This window comes from Cloeon dipterum, chromosome X (genome assembly GCF_949628265.1).
Source record: "Cloeon dipterum chromosome X, ieCloDipt1.1, whole genome shotgun sequence".
Lineage (NCBI taxonomy): Eukaryota > Metazoa > Arthropoda > Insecta > Ephemeroptera > Baetidae > Cloeon > Cloeon dipterum.
Window position 1 is genome coordinate 14,272,110 of NC_088790.1, and position 20,204 is coordinate 14,292,313.

Consider the following 20,204-nt stretch of genomic DNA (forward strand, 5'->3'; position numbering starts at 1 on the left):
GGAATTGACAGTCTCCTCAATCGCAATCAACCATGCATGTGCCTTTTTTCAAATCTAGTCTTAGATCGATGATATCTACTTCAAATAAGGATAGTGTGTATAAAAGCTAAATTAAGTTAATTCTACGATGGGAGTTGTTGGAAACCAGAGATTGCCAAATCCACTTTGTCGTCTGCTCATTGTTAGAACGCCATTCTGAATTTCGTGGAAATTGGAGCTGCGTGTGGCTCAACAAAAATACAGGCTCATGGGCTCGACCGCGCCCTAAATATCTTTTGTCCGGCAGGGGGTGCGGGAAATTCTATTAGCCAAGTTATTTAATAAGGCTGTGTCATCATCATGCCCGGCCTGATTGAAAACGACGGCGCGGACGTCAAGTCAATAACCAGCATCTCTGCGCCCCATCGCATTATCTGCTGGCGAGAGTGTGTGTGTGTGTGTGTGTGTGTGAGAGAGAGAGAGAGAGAGAGAGAGAGAGAGAGAGAGAGAGAGAGAGAGAGAATAAGAGCAGGGACGCAGGATCAGCCAGTTAGCGCTGAGCAAGGAATTGATTGGCTCCAGAAAAATCTTGGTTCCATTGAGAAAAAGCACCTTTTATGCACTGACATAATTATACTCTAATGAGTTAGACCAAAGTTTTGCTCTCTGTTTGAGTATGATTTATTTTTCACGTAAAAATTAACGCTCTTGTGACATTTCTCCGATGATAATAATAATAAACAAATGCAGACAAAATATATTCAAGGACAAAAAAGTATCTTTCTTCAACTGGTAATAGAAAAAAGGTATTTGATCAGTAAAGTCATATAAATTCAGATTATCCTTGCTGGATGTAATGTGCCAAAATGAACGAATGGCATAAAAAGGGATTTGCTAAAAAAAAAAACTTCTTCTCAAGAAAGACAGATTCAATCAAAAGATTAGGAGAGCAATATTTCATCGCTGGCACTCGCAAGAAGAATCGGAAATGGACAGCTTTTATATCCCATCCCGACTTCTCTGAAGATTTTTGTGCCACGAACTTTACAATGCACAACATTCAACCATAACTCGACTGACTGCCTGTCCAATAAACCAATATTTAAGAAAGAAAGTTCAATATATCGGAACGAGCACGTTTTCCGCTGGCCGCGTTTCCTAGCAGCAGCGGGAAAGGAGAACGATTCTGCGAATGCCGTTGCAGGCACTGGAGTAAATAAATAATATTTTTACGGCATATGATCGCACATGACAGCTAGGCCATGCTGGAATTTGACGTGTGCGTCCCATGGTACCGAAATCGATAAGCGGAATGCTTTATTTATTCATTCGGAGACTTTTTGCGGCGCACAGCACCTCGTTGTGAGTAAGCGACGTCACTGCTGGACGCGCGGCCCAATTTATTGCGAGTCTCGTATTATTTTCAGTCGTGGGTGCACAAAGCGCCTCTGCTTTCGACGCACAAGAACGCAACGCAATTTATACTCACTTGGAGCAGTTCCACATAAAGAATCATGAAGAGACTCACCTATAACAGAAAGTAAGAGGCTTATAAACAATTGCTGCAAACCTTATTTAAATTAATGTGCTTTCTGCTGAGGCAGACTGACAAATCCCAGCAAAATATTAAGTTTAGGAGGGACAAAACGTCATTAGCGCTTTAGGTGTATGATGAGTGCCCGCAACGCGGGGCATAGGGGCAGCCAAAGGCATGGAATTGGAATGCACCCTGCCGAAGCGCGTCACTTCTCTCACGAGTCCTGAGTTCCTTCTCTTAGCCATAATTATATTTTAAGGTTTCCGCAGGAGTTCGTAAGTCTGCAGTCTATCTACACAAAAAAAATAGTTTTTATGCCCGACTTAGGCTCATCACGGATGCAAATAAAATCAAAAAATCTTCGTAAATAAATTTCGCTTTTTTAACCAATTTACAAGATTTAAATGTTTTTTTTTGCCAAATTCGTCATTACTATTATCCCACTTAATATTTTAGTTGGCGTTTTAAGTTTCATATTTCCGAGCAAACTGGGCTATTGGCTCTTGAGTCCCAAACCCCGCCGTGGGACTGCGTTTCGCAGGTAAACAGGTGACACACGCTGCTCGGCTGCATTAGCAAAACACATAACCACTCGCTTGGCACATTCTTGCGGGGAGCAGCTGGCTCGCTCCTTCACGACTCACAGCATCCGCACCGTGAGTGTTTTCCTCGATTTGCTCCACGGCAGTCGAGGTTTAATTGCACAGAGACAAAAAGTGACCTCACTGCTCGCTTACTTGCTGGACTGACGCGAGTCAAGCGTGCAGAGAACGAATAAAAAGCAACAGAGTCAGCTGCTTGGCTCAGCGTGCGATGGCGTTTTTATTGCATCGTTTGCTAGCCGTTCCGCACCACGTTAAAAATCTCCACCGACGGACGACATCTCTGTCACACACACACACACACACACACACACACACACACACACACACACACACACACACACACACACACACACACACACACACACACACACACACACACACACACACACACACACACACACACACACACACACACACACACACACACACACACACACACACACACACACACACACACACACACACACACACACACACACACACACACACACACACACACACACACACACACACACACACACACACACACACACACACACACACACACACACACACACACACACACACACACACACACACACACACACACACACACACACACACACACACACACACACACACACACACACACACACACACACACACACACACACACACACACACACACTCGCCAGTAACTTTGGCCATTTCAATTAATTCGAAGGGGAACTTGGCTGTCTAGTATCTGCTATTCGGATCGTTTAGAAAGCATTAAATAGACTGGATGTTAAATTAAAGAGATTCGATTTAACAGAACAAGCTGAATTTAATGGAGTAAACGATTTTTGCTACTAGATAAAAGGCCTAAATGAAATTGAAAAGAAAATCTTGTAAGTGGAGAATTGATGCCTCGTCGTTAAAAACCGAATTAAGGAAGAAATTATAATAATGATTTTGTCACCACAGAAAAAAATAACTTTAGCGAGAACCCCTCTTTTCTAGTTCACGCTGAAAAAATAGATGAATCGACGACAACAAACTGCCACTGATGAAAAATGCAACCCTAAAGCATCAAGCCACGTCCGCAGAGCGCGAAAAACACATTGCCTGCGCCACTCTCGCGTGTGTTGCCGCGCTGATGCATAATAAAAAAGCGGGCGGCCCATGGCGCACACGAATGAATGAGTAATTCGCGAGTGCATTCGTCGGCGTGGCGTGACATTATCGTGTTATATTGTGCGCGCTGCATGTTCAGTTCGAGTCCCAAAAGGGGCTGCACCCAAGAAGATAAAACTCGTCGTAAAAGTAGTCTTCCAGCTCTCGTGAAATTATGTTTGCGGGCGTCCTCTTTTTACGTCCTTTTTCTCTTGTCGCGCTCGGCTCGGAAATGGGGAATATCAGCCGCGGTACAGGATAAAATGAAGATGTCGACTGCGAATCAGATGTGGAGATGCAATTTTGTCGTGCCTTAATGGAATGTCGTCGCGGAGAACGCGCGGCCGATCGCGAGAGAGGCTTGTTTATGATTATTTTACTTCTGTCACTCGCTGCTGGCCTATTTTACACAGCGAAAACGAGTAAGCTGCTCCGGGGGCTGCTTTTTTCTTATCTTTTATGTTCCGGAGGATGAGGCATGCAGTTTGAGAAATATGCGGACGGCCAAAAAGTAGAGCTCTCAGCCAGCCGCGCTGCCCCGCGCCGCAACCGGCAAATTTTGGGTCACGTCGCCGCAGCCGCCGTAAATCTGTCTAAGCTGCGCCAGCCGCCGGTGAAAAAAATTCAAAAGTTAAAAAGCGCAGGAGAAAAAAATGTCTTCCACCCCTTTGGGCCGCTAAGCGCTATCAAACTTCAACGTTAAAAATATTGTCAGTCGCGCCAGCCGCCAGCCGCCGCCTTAATCTCACGGCTGAGACCTCTACCAAAGAGTTCTTAACTCGAGTTGGCCAAGATAGAGAAATTAAAAATTTCCTTGTTATTAAACTTTTGCCCCAAGATATATATCTTAAGCCATTGAAACTTATCTTTTCTATAATAAAAACGACAAAAGAAAACGAGATTTATATCTTTAAAAACCCCTTTTATTATATCTCAAGCATGGATCAATTTCTCATTAAAGTTTTGTAGCCTTTAAAAACCTGTAGCCATTAGTAGGAGACAAAATTTAAGTGGATATAAGTTATAGGCACTTCTAACCTATTTTTGTTTTAAGTTTAATGAGAACACTTGAAAACAGCCTTGAAATACAGAAAATGAGTGTTAAATTCCGTGTATTTGTTCATTTAGTTGTTAAGGTCAAGTCGTAAAATAATTGTCTTTAATTGTCCCACGGCGCTCCTTCCAGAGCAATTACTTGCTTCCTGTCATCTTCATGGTTAGCCTAGCATTTCAATTTTTTATTGGCTCTCTTAAACAAAGAAGAGCTGTACGTGTTTATAGCTCACTTTAAAATAGTAAAATATAAAATACTTGACCGAGATTTCAACATGAAAGGATAATTACCAGCCCTGTACGAACACATGAAATTTCAATGGAACTTTTAGAGTATCGCCAAATATTTCACTAAACTGTCAAAGCAATCCACAAGCTGACAATTAAATCCTCTCTATTTTTAGCAGCATATGGCTTCATCGAGCCAGTGAGTTTGATTTCGCCAATCTCAAATTTCTGATTCATTCAAAGATTACCGCGTTTAACTGTTCATGCGAACATCCTAGTTCGACAAACGCCAACAGCTACCAACCATTTTCAGCTTTTAGCATAAATGCCGCTTTTCCAATTCAAATGAACGCAAAACGCGGTGATTTCGCTCAAGCCAAATATGCAGAAGGCAGACGACATTTTGCAAATATACATTCAAGCTGCTGAGTGACAGCTCGGTTGCATTTCCAACTCACTCGCATGGGACATATTTGCTCTTGTGGTTTGAATTCACAAATTATACCCGCTCAGGTTCAATGAAGAAGCCGCTGAAGCGTTAATGTGTGGGTATATCATGAATCTTACTTTCGATAGAGAAGACAAACTTGCAGAGCTTTTGAAATTTTAATTTTAAACATTTTCGTTTTTAAATTGTTGTTAACATTTCTCTCGAAAATTCAATATTGTTAATAGCGTTATTTATTTTCAAATTGTTTTTGTTTCATCAACGACAAAATATTCGTAATCTCAAATTGCTTCATTCTGTATAATTATATAGAATACGAGTTGATTATATTTCTCAATTAATTAATTTATCGCTCTTCAACTGGCATCGATGGAAGAAAAACAACCCAACGATGATAATCAAGATCAGCAACTCGTGCGTATTTCACTTTTCATTGCAATTTACACTGTTTCGTAATCCATGCGGTGCGACACATTTTCTGTTGCCGCGTCGTTTTGCTGTGTCGGCGAGCGTGTTCGCGTCGCTGACTCCAACATGCGTGCGCGTAATACGTGCATATTATAAACACACACACGCGAAGAGCGGAATTACTTACGCCGCGACGAGCATTGTGTCTTGAATATATGGAAACGACTCATCACGCAGCTCCCAAAGTTATATTCGTTTGTCTTGCTGTGCGCGTATTCGTGAGAGCTATATGCACTGACAACGAACGGCGTTTTGCCTCCTGTCGACAAAAACGAGACATTTCCCAAATAACAGCTTTGCGTGGTTCTTCTACTCGTGGGTTTATATAATAATCGCTTTTGTAATGGAAGTAATTCGATTAAATTATACTAAATTGAATAGCCCAAATAGTTTTGTTATATTTTGAAGAGTTTGGAACAAATATAAATTTTATCAGTCCTGACGAGGTACATTTTACGATATTTTTGGAGTGAAATCCTTGAATTCATGCACATTTACAGTATATATCTATCACAAGGAGAAAATGTTTGATTTTGTCCTAATTGAGAAAGACTTTAGTGATCGTAGCCGCTATAGATGCCACACAAGGTTATTTAAGATTTTCTAGAATTTTGTACGATGTTTTTTTTAATTACTGTGCATTCTTGAAGTACTAAAAACCAAAAGACTGTTTAACCAGTCGCAGTACAAACTCAAAATCTTTGAAGAAGATTGGCAGAATCGATTTTGATTATCAGTACGTGAATTGAAGTATTTCCACGCCAAGAATGCATAGCATATATTATCATGATTGAATCTGAAATCGTAGTGCAATAAATTAATGGAAGCGCTATATTATTTGTACGCAGCTCCAAACACTTTTTATTTTTGAAACAAGGAAAAATATTGTCAGGAAACTCATTATTTTAACGAGTATGATGAACACTCAACATCACAAAATGAAGAGCATTATAAAGGTTCAATTTCCAGAAATTGGAGTCAATTATAAAATTTTCCCTCTCGATCAGTAATTTTCTAATAAAACATCGCATCGCCATCACCACTTTCAATCTGACGAAATCAAAGCAAAAGTTGTTAATTTCGCCGGGAAGCAATTAGTGCGGCGCCAAGTTCACAGCGAAAACTCGGTACCACGAGCTAAAAAGGTGAAGAGCCGTCAAAGGAGAACTTGCTGCGAACCAACTTTGTATTAATCGCCTCGCGGAATAATTAAATATTCTGAGCACAAATTCAATTACGCTCGATAAGCCGGTCTGGCACATTAATCTGATAAATTGAAAAGATATATCTATGCAAACCCTCCGACACTTGAGCAATGTCCGGAGCAGAGCACAAACGGAACTTATTCCCGCTTCAAGAAGCAAACTTTTCTCCATAAGGAAGGCGTAACGGTATTGCTGCGGATAATAATTGATTGCACTCTGCTAGTCAAAGAGCAGGACTTTTTGAGATTGGGCATTTTTTAAGAGATGAGATTTTGAAATAAAGAAAGGGAATTTACTTACTTAATTAAATCTGGACGAGACATAAAAATGTCAAAATGCACAATATATCAAAATCAATCTCTAAATGGGATTAGAAATTTTCCAAGATTGTGCGGTCAGAATTGAAATCATTAAAAATGCAATAGTAAATATTTTAATTAATAATTGTTTAAATATTCTAATTCTAGCCACACAATCTTGGATTTTTGTATTCCAACTTATTTTCTTAATTTACTCATCCTTCAAATAATTCCTTTTCTTTTTTGTTTACTTGTGTCTTGAATATGACAAATTCGATTTGACTTTAGAATTGCTTCGTAATGCTTGCCTTCCTTCTTCCCTAAACACGAAACATTTAACCCACCTTGAATTAATCAATTGGAAACTTTATTTATTTATATAAAGAAACGATAGTTTTTCTTATCTTAGTGGAAGAATTTTATTTTTAAATTATCAGTTTTGCTCAGCTTCACGGGAATATCAATTATATAAATATAAATAATGAAATTTAATTAAATTATTTAAATTAAATTAAAAAAAGCATAATTTTAAAAAAGCAAAAATTTATTTAATTACAATTATTAGCCGGCTGAATTACTCACTATTTTTATTTACAATAATACAAACTTAATTAATTAAATTAGTTTTTTCATTGGAAAAAATCAGAAGCACGTCTTAATTTATTTTACTTGGTTTAGCCTTTGGTTGACTTCAATTTTGATGCATAATACGTAACATAAAAATTATCACATTCCGATCAATCAATTATTCGAATGAAAAGCTGGCCAAGTTGTTAAAAAATAAAAGAATCAGATCACGGCTGAACTGAAGGAGTTATGTATGTTGTTGGTCGTGAGCGGCGGAACCGCGGAAGAAGAGGAGGGAAACATGCTGGCTCGCTCCGAAATAATGTGGCAGCGTCTCCAGGAAAGGAGGAGGAGGCAATGGCTCTACAGGTGCCTAACGGGTTATTTAAATGCCGCACAGGCTCAGTCGGCTGGTTCATCGCTCGGATTCACTTTTGTTTGCTTTGCTTTGTCCAGGCGCTGCCACCGCTCCTCTAGCTGGCATTCGCACCTTAATCATTCCAAATATTCCCCAGCAGGAATAATTGCGGAGAAGCGACTCGCCAGACCTTGAAGCTCTCGCTTTTAATATAATACAACAATAACAATGTTCATCTTTTATGAATAGGGAGCCCTTGAATTTTCTTTTGGCACTAAATTGCACTCGTATTTTTCATGGCTTGTAATTTTGCAATCATAATTTGTACAGAGAGCATGCCGTTGAAATGAATTTAATACGTGAATAAAAAATTGGTAAAATATAACTCAAGAACATTAATTAACGATTTATTTAAGGTGGATTATAAACTGAAAAAAATAATTATAATGTTGCCCGTGTTGCGTTAAATTGGGACAGAGAAAAAGAATTCCAAAGGGAACCATTTAAATTTCCAAGAAAATCAGTGAGCACTGTCTCTCTATTTGAAATCTTGATTTAAGGGGTGACTTTTAAAGCTAGATTTTGAAAACTATTACAAATAATTTGTAGATAACACTAGCTAAAGCCAACAATACTAAAAAGTATGATACATAATAGTTAAATAATTTCTTGTAGAGATCCACTAGAAGAAAGTGTCATAAATTATCAATAATTCCTGTTCAATGGTCTTAAGATTTTGACTATTTTTTTAATAAAGAAGTCGCCAAAAGATCTACTCTGATTTTATACTTTTCAAAAAATCAGAAATTTTCTATGCCAACGTTTTGTAGGTGCCTCACTAATTGAGACAATACCATAAGACGTATTATTATTATTGTAGGCACGTGTTGCGTGTTGCTCTCACCTGTTCAGTGACATCCCTGGGCAGATACTTGATAAGCAGGTGCCGACCCTGGTGGAACTTGCGCTTCAAGGCGGCCACTTGCCTCTTGACCGCCTCCTCGGGCGTCTCTTCAAAGAAGGCGGCCGCCGTGACCGCGGCGGCGGCGGCCGCGGTGGCCGTCCAGAAGGGCTTGTCGCCGCCGCTCTTGAGCAGGGCGGCCTGGTGCACGGCCTGGTAGTCGGAGGTCTCGCCGGTGGCCATTGGTGTGCTCCTCCGCAGGGCGCTCACTGCATCTCGCGCACGACACACCGGGCCGACAAGATCGGATCTGACAGGTCAGAACACGCACTGACGGCTCCGTCTTACCGGGCAGCCTCTCCTCGCGCCCTGCCGCCTCCGCTGCCGACGCTGGCGCCGCGCACCGACCGCCAGCGAACTGCTGCTGATCGCCAATTGAGCACCGCACGTCGCCATCTACCAGCTGCCAAGTCAAAATTAATTAAAACCTTTTCGTTTCGCTTCGAAAGTAAAGACTTGTGAGTAACAAATACTCTTCAAAAAATGACCTATTTTCAGCTATGCAAATTAGAGGGCGAATTCTTTATCTTGCAAATGAATGTCATGCTTGCATTTTTTCTTCAATTTTATTTTTTTCTCTAAAGGAGATTATGATGATAGTGGAGACCATTTTATTATTAGATTACATTATTATGCGAAAATACTGTGTAGTAGAAATAATGCTCTAATTGTTGGTTTTGAATTTTTTACCATGTTCATTGTTACAAAAAATACGTCCTTGATCCCAAATCGAGCGAGTGACATGCCGGTTCTAAAACTCTCGCTTCAAAAAAGGACAATTTTGAGATTATAACCACCTCGTTTCTTTTTAACGAGTTTAAAGCGCCCAAACTCACTAAAAAAATGTTTAAAAAATGAAATTCTGAAGGTAATACTGAAAGATTATCGGTAAAAGATTATGCATTTTAGTTTACTTTCTAGGTTGTTTAACTGTATTATTAGTTTCATTTTCTATATACATAGCTGCGGTAATTTTGCTATATAATCTTTTAGTTTATTTTGAAAATAAACTGAATATTCGTGAAATTTAATGATCTATAAAGAAGACTATTTTAAAAACTATTTCTAATGTTGCAAAATGTTGCCTGAATTTTAACCAAATTGATTCCTATTTTTTATTTTAGTTTGATTTTTGGGAGAGGATGGGTTGAGCAGTTCAGTTTTTTCCAAAACTTGTCTACGCTGAACTGTGTTATGGTTTAAGGTCAAGGGCACACACACAACTTGACGCCCATTTGGCAACTGAGAATTCCACAGAAATTTGCTCTGTAATTTTGGCCAATGAAAAATGATATTGAAATGAAAACCTCGCATGATTATAATTGCAGTTCCGGTGCGACTGACAATGAGCATTCTTTATTTTGTAATTTATAATTGTTTTTCAAGAAGACACACATAGTTGACTTAAATAAAACGATTTTCGCTCAGAAAGTACATAACTCACGTTAAAGGATCGCATGCTGTGTTACAATAAAATCGTTAATACGTTACAAAATGTTGGGTGAGAGAGACTGAATTGCGTAAATTCAAATAATACATATTTAATACTTCGTAAAAAGAAATCGGCACTGGTAACGCGATGTTTTATACGCGAAAATTATAATCACTAAATCAAAGTAAAAAAATTACCGTAATAAAGACTGAGGCGTAATTTTGAAATAAATAAAATCAGGTCCATTTCGCCTGCGCCACTGGTTTCATGGCCAGCCTGTGGATTCTGCTGGAGCCGAAGGCGACGCCGGGGCTCTGAGGTTCGCCGGGGCCCGGCCCCTGACTCGCCTCCTTGCTCGTGCTGGCCGCGGTTGGACGCATGAAGCTGAGGCTGGTGGGTCGGTTGCGCGTCAGCTTGGTGCTGGATGGCGGCGCCACCGTCTTCGGGCTGATCAGGTTCTCCTTGGAGCTGATGCTGTCGCCCCTCTTGGGCCTGCTGGCCATGCTGGAAGACCTTTTGATCTGGGTGCCACCCAGACTGCTCGGCGTGTATCCGAACCTGGTTTCCGTCTTCTTTGGCGCCGGCTCCTGTTTCTCCCTGATCGGCGGCGCTTCCTTGACGGCCCTTCGCGGCGTGTTGCTCGCGTCCTGCTTGACCCACACGGGCTGCTTGCTCGGCGGGTTGCTGGCGATCGAGCTCTTGGAGCTGCGCAGGCTGCTGATCGAGCTAGTCCGCTCCACCTGCTCCGCGCCCACCTTGCCCAGGGTCTGGCTCGGCGTCCGGGACAGCTGACGCACCAGGCGCGGCTTGTCCTCCTTGACGGCCGGCGCCGCAGCTGCCGACCTGCCCAGGGACTGCGTGCGCTGCAGCAGACTGCTGGCCTTGGGCTGCTCGGCGATCGGCTTAGCGGCCCTGCTGGTCGTGCGCGCCGAGAGCAAGGCAGTTGGACGCTTGATGGACTCGGAGCTGCTACGCCGGATCTTATTGGGCTCGTCGCTCTTGGTCAGCATCTCGGCCAGAGACTTGTTGATGCCGGTGACCGGCTTCGAGGGCCAGCTGGGCTCCGTTTTCTCGCTCACCGGGGACTCGACCGCTTTCTGCTTTTCGAGTTTCAGAATAGGACTCGCTACATCTTTGATCACCTCCTCCGGCTTTGGCTCGTCCTTGGGCACTCCAAGGTCGCTGTCTTTGGTGCCCGTGCGGACCAAGGGCCTCCTGGTAGTTCGTCTGGCGGGCGAGAACCTGTCGAATTTGCTGCCGTCTCCCAATTCGTTATCCTCGGCATCGTGCTTGAGCATATTGGTCAGCCGGTCGCACGGCGGCGCCTCTTCTCTCTCCACCAGAGGGTATTCTTTGCGTCGCATCAGTGGACTCTGCGGGATTCTGTACTCAGCCATCGAATCTCGCAGAAGCTTCCTATCGAGCGATCCACCGCCGTTATTCATGAGGCGCCGGTTGGGAAGCGGTGACGCCAGCACGTCCACAGGTGGAAGGTCAGATTTTTTGACGTACCTGGTGCTGGTATTCACTGAGTTGGCACTAAAGTCTGTTTCGTAATACGGCAACGAGCTAGTCGCGGTTGTGCTTGGACTTGGCGTGGATGGTGCCGCACTGGGAAACAATTTTCTTTTTAATTGGCTTTCTTTTTAAGTTTATATTTATAATATTACGTGAATTTTTACTAGATATTATACTAATTTTAGAGTTAAAGGCTGTATGTGCATTCAGATTAAATCTAATATCCTTGAATGGAAAATAAAAGAAAAAGTAGTTAAAGAAAATATTTGAGATGATTACTCTTCAAATAGATTTTAAGTGGCAAACCAAAAATTTGGAAGGATGGCTATTCCAAAAAGGCTCGGTTTATTTTCATACCTTTGTTGTATAAAAAGTGAGGTTGGTCTTGGAGTCTCCCTATTTCTTTTTGGCGCTTCCGGTGTGTTTGAAGGAGTTTTCAGGTACAATGTCAGCTTATCATCCTGGCTTTTCCGGCTGAGCGAGTCGATCACAGGGTTGGATTCCTGAAAATTACATCGTCAGTAAACGCAATCGACTAAAAAGATTAAATTACCTTTTGAGTATCTTTGGTTGAGCTGTCGGCATCGTCTGGATTATCGATTTGCGTCCTCGAGCGCAATCTTCTCAGCATTCTAGCGTTAACATCAGGCTCGTCGGTGCTCGCATTCAAATTCGATTTCCGCCAGGCTGACTTGTCTTTCAAAGTTATGGCCACTGATGGTTGCTGTGCCTCTGTAAAATTCAAAATTAAATTGCTACAATTTATCGAACGTCCCCACATATACAGACCTGCTATCGCTTCCATGGCACCGACGACGTCCGTTTTCTCAATGGTAGGTTTCCAGTCGGAGTAGACTCTGCGGTAAGAGCCCGTTTTCTCTTCCGGGAGAGTGTCCAAGATACCCGACCCGTTTCTGTTTTCACCCTCTGCCGACTCGGTTGAAGTTTCGGCTGTGGAGCGGCGATTCATCGCGGGTGGCCGACGCCTCCGCCGCTGCTCTTCGCTCATCTTTTCTTCTTTCTCACTGTCCATTAGCCACGCCTCGATTTTTTGCCTCCAAGCCCTGTTTTTGGGAATATTATTTTTTAAAAATTGTGCTTCTAAAAATATTGGGATATGCAGACAACATACACGAAAACATCAAAAATGCACACATTATTCTAATCTAACGATGATTTGTGCTGCAAATTAGCGCATTCTCATTTTTTCCAATTTAGCTGTACATAACAATATTTATTTACTTATTTTCACTAATACATTACGTATATACAAGTGCAGTTTATTTCCTCTCCTCCAGCATGCTCTCAACACACGTGATGCCCGAGCGAAAGCAATGAAATGGGATAGATACCTTGCAATGACACACCTTGGTTTACCCTCCACGTCGTCGGTCGGCGTCAAACCACTCGGCAAGACTGGCGGCCGGGCGGGACCTGTGGACGCCGCAGGCTCCACCACGGGCAGCGAGGGGCTGCTCGGTCTCTCACGGTCGCCGCTAAAGTCGGCGCTCAACAGATCCGGCCGCTTTCGTCCACTTCCCCTTGCGCGTCGGGCCCAAGAACGATCTGTGCAAGCCCATAAATTTATAACAAGCAACGAATCTACCAGTTAAACTGTACCTAAGCTTCCCCATGACTTTCTGTCTTTGAGCGATTCAGCAGCGGCCGATGCTTGCTGGCCTGATGCCCTCAAAAAGTCCATTAAACTGGAGTCGTCCTCTTCGGATGGAACCCTGCTTCTCCTTCTCCTCAATGTGCCGTTTGGTGTCACATCTAGTGAAGCGTAAGCCATTATTCAAAAATTAAAACATGCCAGAAACGACCAGAAACAAATGAATTAAATTTATACTAAGGTATTTTGTGTATTGAGACCTGGTGAATAGGTTTCTTGGCCAAGGGCATTCTGTGGTGCTTGTCCTAGCTCAGCACTTGGTCCTGAAAAGGAACCAGTCCTTCTTCTGGTAACTGCCGGAGAACTTGTGACAGAGGCATCTTCTTCCGAGAGGCCTTGCGTCGACGTTGAGCCGTTCGGCACTTTTCTCGCCTATTGGTTTTTTTCAATTTAGAAAAAAATTATGCAATTTTTTGTATATTTACTTTATTGCTGTCGTAATAGCTTCTCTTTTGTGTCAAACCAAAGAGAGACTCCTGTAAGCTGCATTCAGAGTCCAGTGCACAGCCAGATTGACTTGAAACTGAGAGAAAATTGCATTGTTATTTAATTCTCGACAAGCCTCATTCAAACTCACATAGTTGGCGTCTTTTTTCAGCTAGCTGCTCTTCCCTCACTTTTCGTCTGGCGGCGGCCTGTTCGTCTTGAAGTTGTCGCCTGGCGTTGTCTGCAACGGCCTGCTTGAATTTGACGCAAAAAGTGTGTAAAGTTTTGTAACACTCTTCCAATTTGAAGGACGAGTATTCCTCGCAAAAATAGTCGGCAAGTAGTTTTTTCACGCTGTCCAATTCGCACATTAACTCTTTTAGCATTACAACGGCCTTCTCAGCGTACTGAAATTTTGCCAACTTTAATTTTCAATCTGATGTATAAGATGCAACTGTTACCTCTATGAACTCCATCATTCCATTTTTTATTTCAATTTCAGTGCTGGGCAACTCGATTTGCTTTTTCAATTTTTGGATTCTGGCATCTAAAGCGTTTATATCATTCTGCAACTGCTCCACGGATGTTCTAAAATTTTTGGGAAATAACAGTGCTAAAACATTTACAGTTTATGTTAAGTTACTTCGTGGATTCCTCTAATACTGTCAGTTGGTCAGGGAACCTCAGAAAGTCTTCGTTCTTCTTTTGCGCTTGCTGTTGAAAAAAAATTTTAACCTGTCATATAATGTAACTTAAATTCTTTACCATTGCGACAAAGTGCAGCAAATTCATGCCGGGCTTGTTTGCCCTGATATCGGTGAGTTTTTGTAAAGAGGTCAACTTGACTCCAGCAGCGTTTCCGGCATATCCACCCTAGAAATAAGACGTTTATTTCATATTTCTCTGGATCAATTGTTTTTAAACTCACTGAGTTGAGGAAATTTCCAGCTACCAAAACCATATAAAGAACTTCTTGCAGCGACCTGTGTTCCATCACATCTAAACAGCACCGAGAGTAGAAAAAAACACGAATGTAAATTATTATTCTTACCTCTTCCTGCGTCAATCATGGCTCCGATGCTGGGCTCCAAGTAATTCATGTTGGTCTTAAACTCCTCCTTCAACAGCATGCTCTCTATTCGCAACTTATAACTAGAAAAGTTTCGCTTAGTTAAATTTGTTCTGTGGTGTATTGCTCTCGGAATTTATTACTTAGGCACTTTGATCAGTCTCAAAAGAAATGCTTCTGCTGTTCCCAGTCTATTTTTATCGCCGTCAAATGAGGTCAGCATCTCCAGCTCGTCCAGCTCTGGCAGCAAGCGCAGAAGGGTTCGCATCCTTTCAGCGCCGATATCGTCAGGTTGCACTTCTTGCACCAGTTTTACAATATCCTCATGCGAGCTACTAGTTAAAGATTAATTTTTAACAGTTCGCAAGTTAAACAATTTACTTTTACCTTTTAAACTGTTTCAAAAATATGTTGACATTTAAGCTCTTCTTGCCATCCAAAAGAGTTATCTGTGAAATTTTATTAAATATTAGAGCCATCGTGATTGACTTTAAAAGCGCTTAGTTACCTCTGTATTCTCTTTCCTTGGCGTGTCATCCCTGAGGCCTCCCAGTCTTGGAGAGTTTGTTATCGGCATTGGCGCCGTGGTGATTGCCGTAGCTTGCTGGCAAAAGAGCCCTTCCATTTCCGCCCAGTCCAGGTCGGCCATCGGCGAGTGCTTATGACTCTGTGCCACCATCGACCAAATGTTGTTTTTGCCGACAACCTACATATTTTTTTACTGCATCACGTTTGCTTTCTTTTGACCAACATTTTCGTTTATAAAAATCACGCATCAGTATATTAAGATTGACAATTTAAAAAAAAAATGGCACTGTTCCAGTTTCCAAAAGATAAAATAAGAATAACATGATTCTAACTCGGACGATTGAATTTTGCTGCTCTGCCAATCATCACTGGAGCTTCATAGAAGCACGAATTATGAAATTTTCAACGGTCTAAGAGCATCTAAAACAGTCTAAAGCCATTGAAACTGGATAGAATTATAGGCAGAAATGAAAATTTTCAGCCAAAATTATATTAACTTCATAAAATTTGTCAACCCATGAGCATTTTTGATCTGATTTTTAGAATAACTGACAGGTAGCCAAACAAACCTTGCTATTCGGAATCTTGTTCCAGTTGAAGGTCTTCATTTTGGCCTTGGGCACGGGTGTGTCTTGCTGGGGCAGGCGGATGGCGTCCAGGGAGGCCACCTCTGCTTCGGACAACCCTGGGTGCAGGTGGCCGCCCCTACTTAGAGCAGCTTCATGGGCCGCCGCAATGGAAATTTTCTTCTGCGCGGCGCTGGTTGGCGACAGCATAGGTGGCGGTGGGGGCGGGGGAGCGGGTCCCCTGGCCATTGGGGGTGGAGGCGGCGGTGGCGGCGGCGGTCCGCCAGCCATCGGTGGCGCAGGAGGCGGCGGGGGTGGTGGAGCCGCCGCTGGCACCGGGGGCAGCACTAGCGGCGATGCGCCGGACTGCTTCCGCTTTCCACCCCCGTCCGCATCCCGGTGGCAGTTGCAGAAGCACGAGCGCTCGCCCCCGGCCTGCAGTTTTGGTTGGCTGCGTGCGTGTGCGCCCAGAAGGCGGCTCGCCTCCTCGCGCGACTCCAGCAGCGTCGCACGATACACCAGGGTCTCGGCCGCGTCCCAAATTATGTCACTTGACGCTTCTTTGGGGTCAACGCTGAGCAGGTGTTGCAGGATGTTGAGGAACGGGATCTCCTGCGGCGTGTCTACAACCTTTAATGACAGGCCGAGTTAGCGCAGGTCACTTTTATGAAAAATTAGAGATCAACTGGAATTGTCATCTGGTTTTGATACTTTTTTTACTCTTGCTAGAGTAGACAAAATGATCTAATCAGAATAAGATAAGATAGTTGCAAAAACAGGTATCCATATTAGTAAAATAGTTAGTTAAAATTAAATCATAAATTTCCGTTTATTATTCATGTATTATATTACTATCAGATGGGAAACTTCCCGTCGCACTGAGCAGCAAATTTAAATTCTTGTGATGACAATATATGTTCTAAATATAATTATATTTACACTTACACAGCTATTAGAAAATAGCACGTAGAGAATGAAGTTACAGTGTGTAGAAAACACTTTTTCATTATGTTTTTTGTTAGAAGTTCATAATCGCGTATCACGCCCCAGAAAATAATCACAAAAACTAATCGCGCAGCCCTTAATGTTATGTACCATTTATCAACAGAAAACATTATTATTACAAATTTCGGATTTAGAATTCGACAACCCGCTGAGCATCATTGTCGAGCCGGTTGCCTATCTAACCATTTCGTCTGCTGGAAAATCATGCATGGGGGATTTCAACGACTGCAATTACCTGATTTAAGATAACATAGAAAACATCTAGGTGCGAGTTCAGATCCACCGCCGAGCTCAGGGAGCCGTCCGTCCTAGTGGCAGCCTCGTCACCTTCCTTCTGCTCAGAGAAAACATCCAACTGCACCCGCAGCTCCTGACTCAGTTTTGAAGGATTTTCTGATATACTCCTCCTGGAATGTTTTAAAATTAGATGAAATCAGATACGTTTGTGCAAAAACTCACTGCAAGGTTGAGAGCATTTCATGAAGTTTGAGTCCTGTGAATTCATTGCGGACGCGGATTCTGTCCTTGAGCTGGGTCACTGAGATGATGAGGCAATTGACAAAAGCCAGGAGTGCGATCTGGTACTCGAGGCTGCTAGTCTCCTTCAGTTCTGTCACGATTATCTTGAAGCGGTAGCGTTCATTCTTGTGTGTCTGCGCCGAAACGGAAATTACGCAAATGTTTAAAAATCAAGTTATCTAAATGTAATATTTTTTCGATTTTGGTAAACTGAACGAACGCGACAATATGGTTGAACTCAATCGTTTAACAGTAGAAATAATTATGAATAATACATATTTTGCTCGGACTTTTAATTATGTACTATGTGTAATATCAAGACTGCGAAGCAGCTACCTCGCGATTTCCTAAGTACAAAGCCAAGTGATAATGGGAGCTATAAAGTAGATTTTCCACTTATTGTTAGATTAATTATGTTTTTTTTTTTCAACATTTTTTGTGCAGAAACGAGACTATTTTCTGCGCACTATTATTCGATATCCGATGATTCGTCACAATTGACTGTACTTGTAATGTTAAAAAATATACACATCCTTACAAACTAAATAAAATCAGAAGTGAGCTGAATCGCTTTTAATGCTGTATGAAGTCGCAGATTTAATTCAGGAAAGGGGGGAGTGCGAAGGAGAATGGATGTAGCCGCATCTTTGCTACAGCGTTGTTGTCTGTGTTGTTTATTTAGAATAAATTTGCGTTGCATTATAATGAATGCTATTGCAGGCTGTCGTTTTATGATGAAACGCGAGTTTAAGTCCAATTGCCCAAGAGCTTTATTTACGAACCAAAAGGGCATAGATTGAGAAAAATAGCGGGCCGGGCGCGACATTGGCCTCGAACTGCGGCGCCGCGAGTCGGCCGGGGGCGGTCTGGGGGCTTGGGGGTGGCGAGCGGGGCGCCCGGGGGCGCCAGATGGTGCCCCGGCTGCAGCGCAGCACTTTCGCCTGCAATTCAAGTTCAAGTGTGACGTAAGCGGCGCGCGGCCATATGGTCGCGGCCGGTGTTGTGGATTGAGTCAGAGCGGCAGGAATTGGCACACACACCTTATAGAACTCGAGTGCGTCAAGGGCGCGGGCGTAGCCCTCCGGACTGTAGACGCACAGCGCCGACAGCAGCTCGAAGACCTGCTTCTTCACTGTCTCGTTGCTCGTGTCCAGCGCTGAAAGCAAGCACAAGTTCACTGTGTTATTATGGAGTACAATTGCATCTTTTTGCATTGTAAATTTCAATCTCCACTCTCTGTGCTTACAAACGATTTCAGATTGAAATATGCACAGATAACAGTATACTAAAAGTTTGTCATAACGAATATTGCAATTAAAACGAAATAGTCATCTGGTAATCAGTTATTTCTTGATAATTTTGGGTTGGGAATTTCAGATGGTCGACTGTTTGTTTTCTATTCGACTGGTTTACTTCTAGCATGAATTACGCAATTTAAAGACTTTAAAACCAAGCTTAGAACCATCTTTTGATTTCAAAAACCGTTGAAATCTGAATCTTAATAAAAACCTAAAAAATGCAGGATATAGTATCTGCTTTGTAGGCGCTTTAAAGATTTTAATTACAAATACAATATTTTCCATAAAAATTAAAAGGTGCCGTTTTAAAATCTATTGTTCTAGAAAACGTTAATTCATTTTGAGATTTAACAATTATTCTAGCCTTTTTTAATTTCCATTGCGATATTTCCAAAAATTGAGCTTAAAATCACAATTTTCTCGGGTTTGTACTTTTTTCAATTATATTGATTGCTGATTTTGCGATCAGATAAACCAATGGCTGAGCTGTAATCCGATGAAAATATTTTGTTGCAACAATGTCATTTTAAGGAAAAATATCCAAAGTATTAATGATCCTCTGTTGACTAATGTTAAGTTGTTGACATCAAAAAACGTCGAAAAATCCCCAATCGTAATAAATAGGCTTCGAAAAAATCTTAAGTTGAAAAATGAAACAACTTAAAACCTTGGAAATAAGAATTCGTCCTTGTCCCGGCAAAATTGCGTAACTTTCAACGACCAAACGCGAATTTCCTTGTTGCAAGAAAAGGTCCAACAATCAATTTGACACTGAAAATTTGGGTGTTTGTTGAGCGTTGCGCAATTTTGCCGGGACCAGGACGAATTGCAACCCTCTGAAAATTTGATATAATCTGAACGAAAATTAAGTATAAAAAGTCTAAACAATCGTCTTAATTAGCTCCAAAACCGTCTAAAATTGACACTCCTATTCAACATGCTTTTGACTTCACCAGATTTTTTATCATAATATAGACAGTGGGTGATCAAGATGAAATATTACATTTTCCCTTGTTTAATTTAAAAGACTGGTCGATAGAGACGATTGGTAGTTTTATCACATACAAGAAGTGTACAACAGATATATATGATAAATTATGCATGATATTATAATGGTCACTGCGCGTGTACCCTTTGCAGCGTGAGTTGAATTAAGAATTATTTGTAGCAGCAGAAAAAACTTACGAATTAATTTGTTTGTTATGGAATTGCATATTAAGCCTTCACTAATGTCACATTTAAAATTAAACAAAGCGAATCGTGAATGTAGCCTATCAGGAAAACGTGAGTGTCACAAGATTGGCTTTTTTGGTTTTGACTAACTATTTG

General features: G+C 41.8%; 2 protein-coding genes across 6 annotated transcripts in view; both read right to left on the reverse strand.

Moving 5' to 3' along the window:
* Positions 1–9,142, reverse strand: part of LOC135946925 (ribonucleoprotein PTB-binding 1-like) — an 82,685-nt gene extending 73,543 nt beyond the window's left edge. Inside the window, exon 1 of one of the 2 annotated variants that reach the window (XM_065495417.1) lies at positions 8,786–9,142. In XM_065495417.1, coding sequence (XP_065351489.1) covers positions 8,786–9,025 — 240 coding nt within the window. In that variant the 5' untranslated portion in view covers positions 9,026–9,142. The remainder of the gene's footprint in view (positions 1–8,785) is intronic. The other variant, XM_065495418.1, reaches the window with a different exon arrangement.
* A 1,016-nt stretch (positions 9,143–10,158) lies between these two features.
* Positions 10,159–20,204, reverse strand: part of LOC135946924 (inverted formin-2-like) — a 29,227-nt gene continuing 19,181 nt past the window's right edge. For 2 of the 4 annotated variants that reach the window (XM_065495413.1, XM_065495414.1), the window contains exons 3-23: positions 18,618–18,733; positions 17,518–17,711; positions 17,294–17,465; positions 16,057–16,683; positions 15,468–15,665; positions 15,347–15,408; positions 15,103–15,294; positions 14,942–15,042; positions 14,819–14,889; positions 14,656–14,763; positions 14,534–14,604; positions 14,352–14,478; positions 14,042–14,297; positions 13,890–13,987; positions 13,665–13,836; positions 13,413–13,565; positions 13,145–13,358; positions 12,582–12,856; positions 12,346–12,524; positions 12,150–12,295; positions 10,159–11,885 (exon numbers count right to left, since the gene is read on the reverse strand). In XM_065495413.1, coding sequence (XP_065351485.1) covers positions 10,511–11,885; positions 12,150–12,295; positions 12,346–12,524; positions 12,582–12,856; positions 13,145–13,358; positions 13,413–13,565; positions 13,665–13,836; positions 13,890–13,987; positions 14,042–14,297; positions 14,352–14,478; positions 14,534–14,604; positions 14,656–14,763; positions 14,819–14,889; positions 14,942–15,042; positions 15,103–15,294; positions 15,347–15,408; positions 15,468–15,665; positions 16,057–16,683; positions 17,294–17,465; positions 17,518–17,711; positions 18,618–18,733 — 4,907 coding nt within the window. In that variant the 3' untranslated portion in view covers positions 10,159–10,510. The remainder of the gene's footprint in view (positions 11,886–12,149; positions 12,296–12,345; positions 12,525–12,581; positions 12,857–13,144; positions 13,359–13,412; positions 13,566–13,664; positions 13,837–13,889; positions 13,988–14,041; positions 14,298–14,351; positions 14,479–14,533; positions 14,605–14,655; positions 14,764–14,818; positions 14,890–14,941; positions 15,043–15,102; positions 15,295–15,346; positions 15,409–15,467; positions 15,666–16,056; positions 16,684–17,293; positions 17,466–17,517; positions 17,712–18,617; positions 18,734–20,204) is intronic. The other 2 variants (XM_065495415.1, XM_065495416.1) reach the window with 2 other exon arrangements.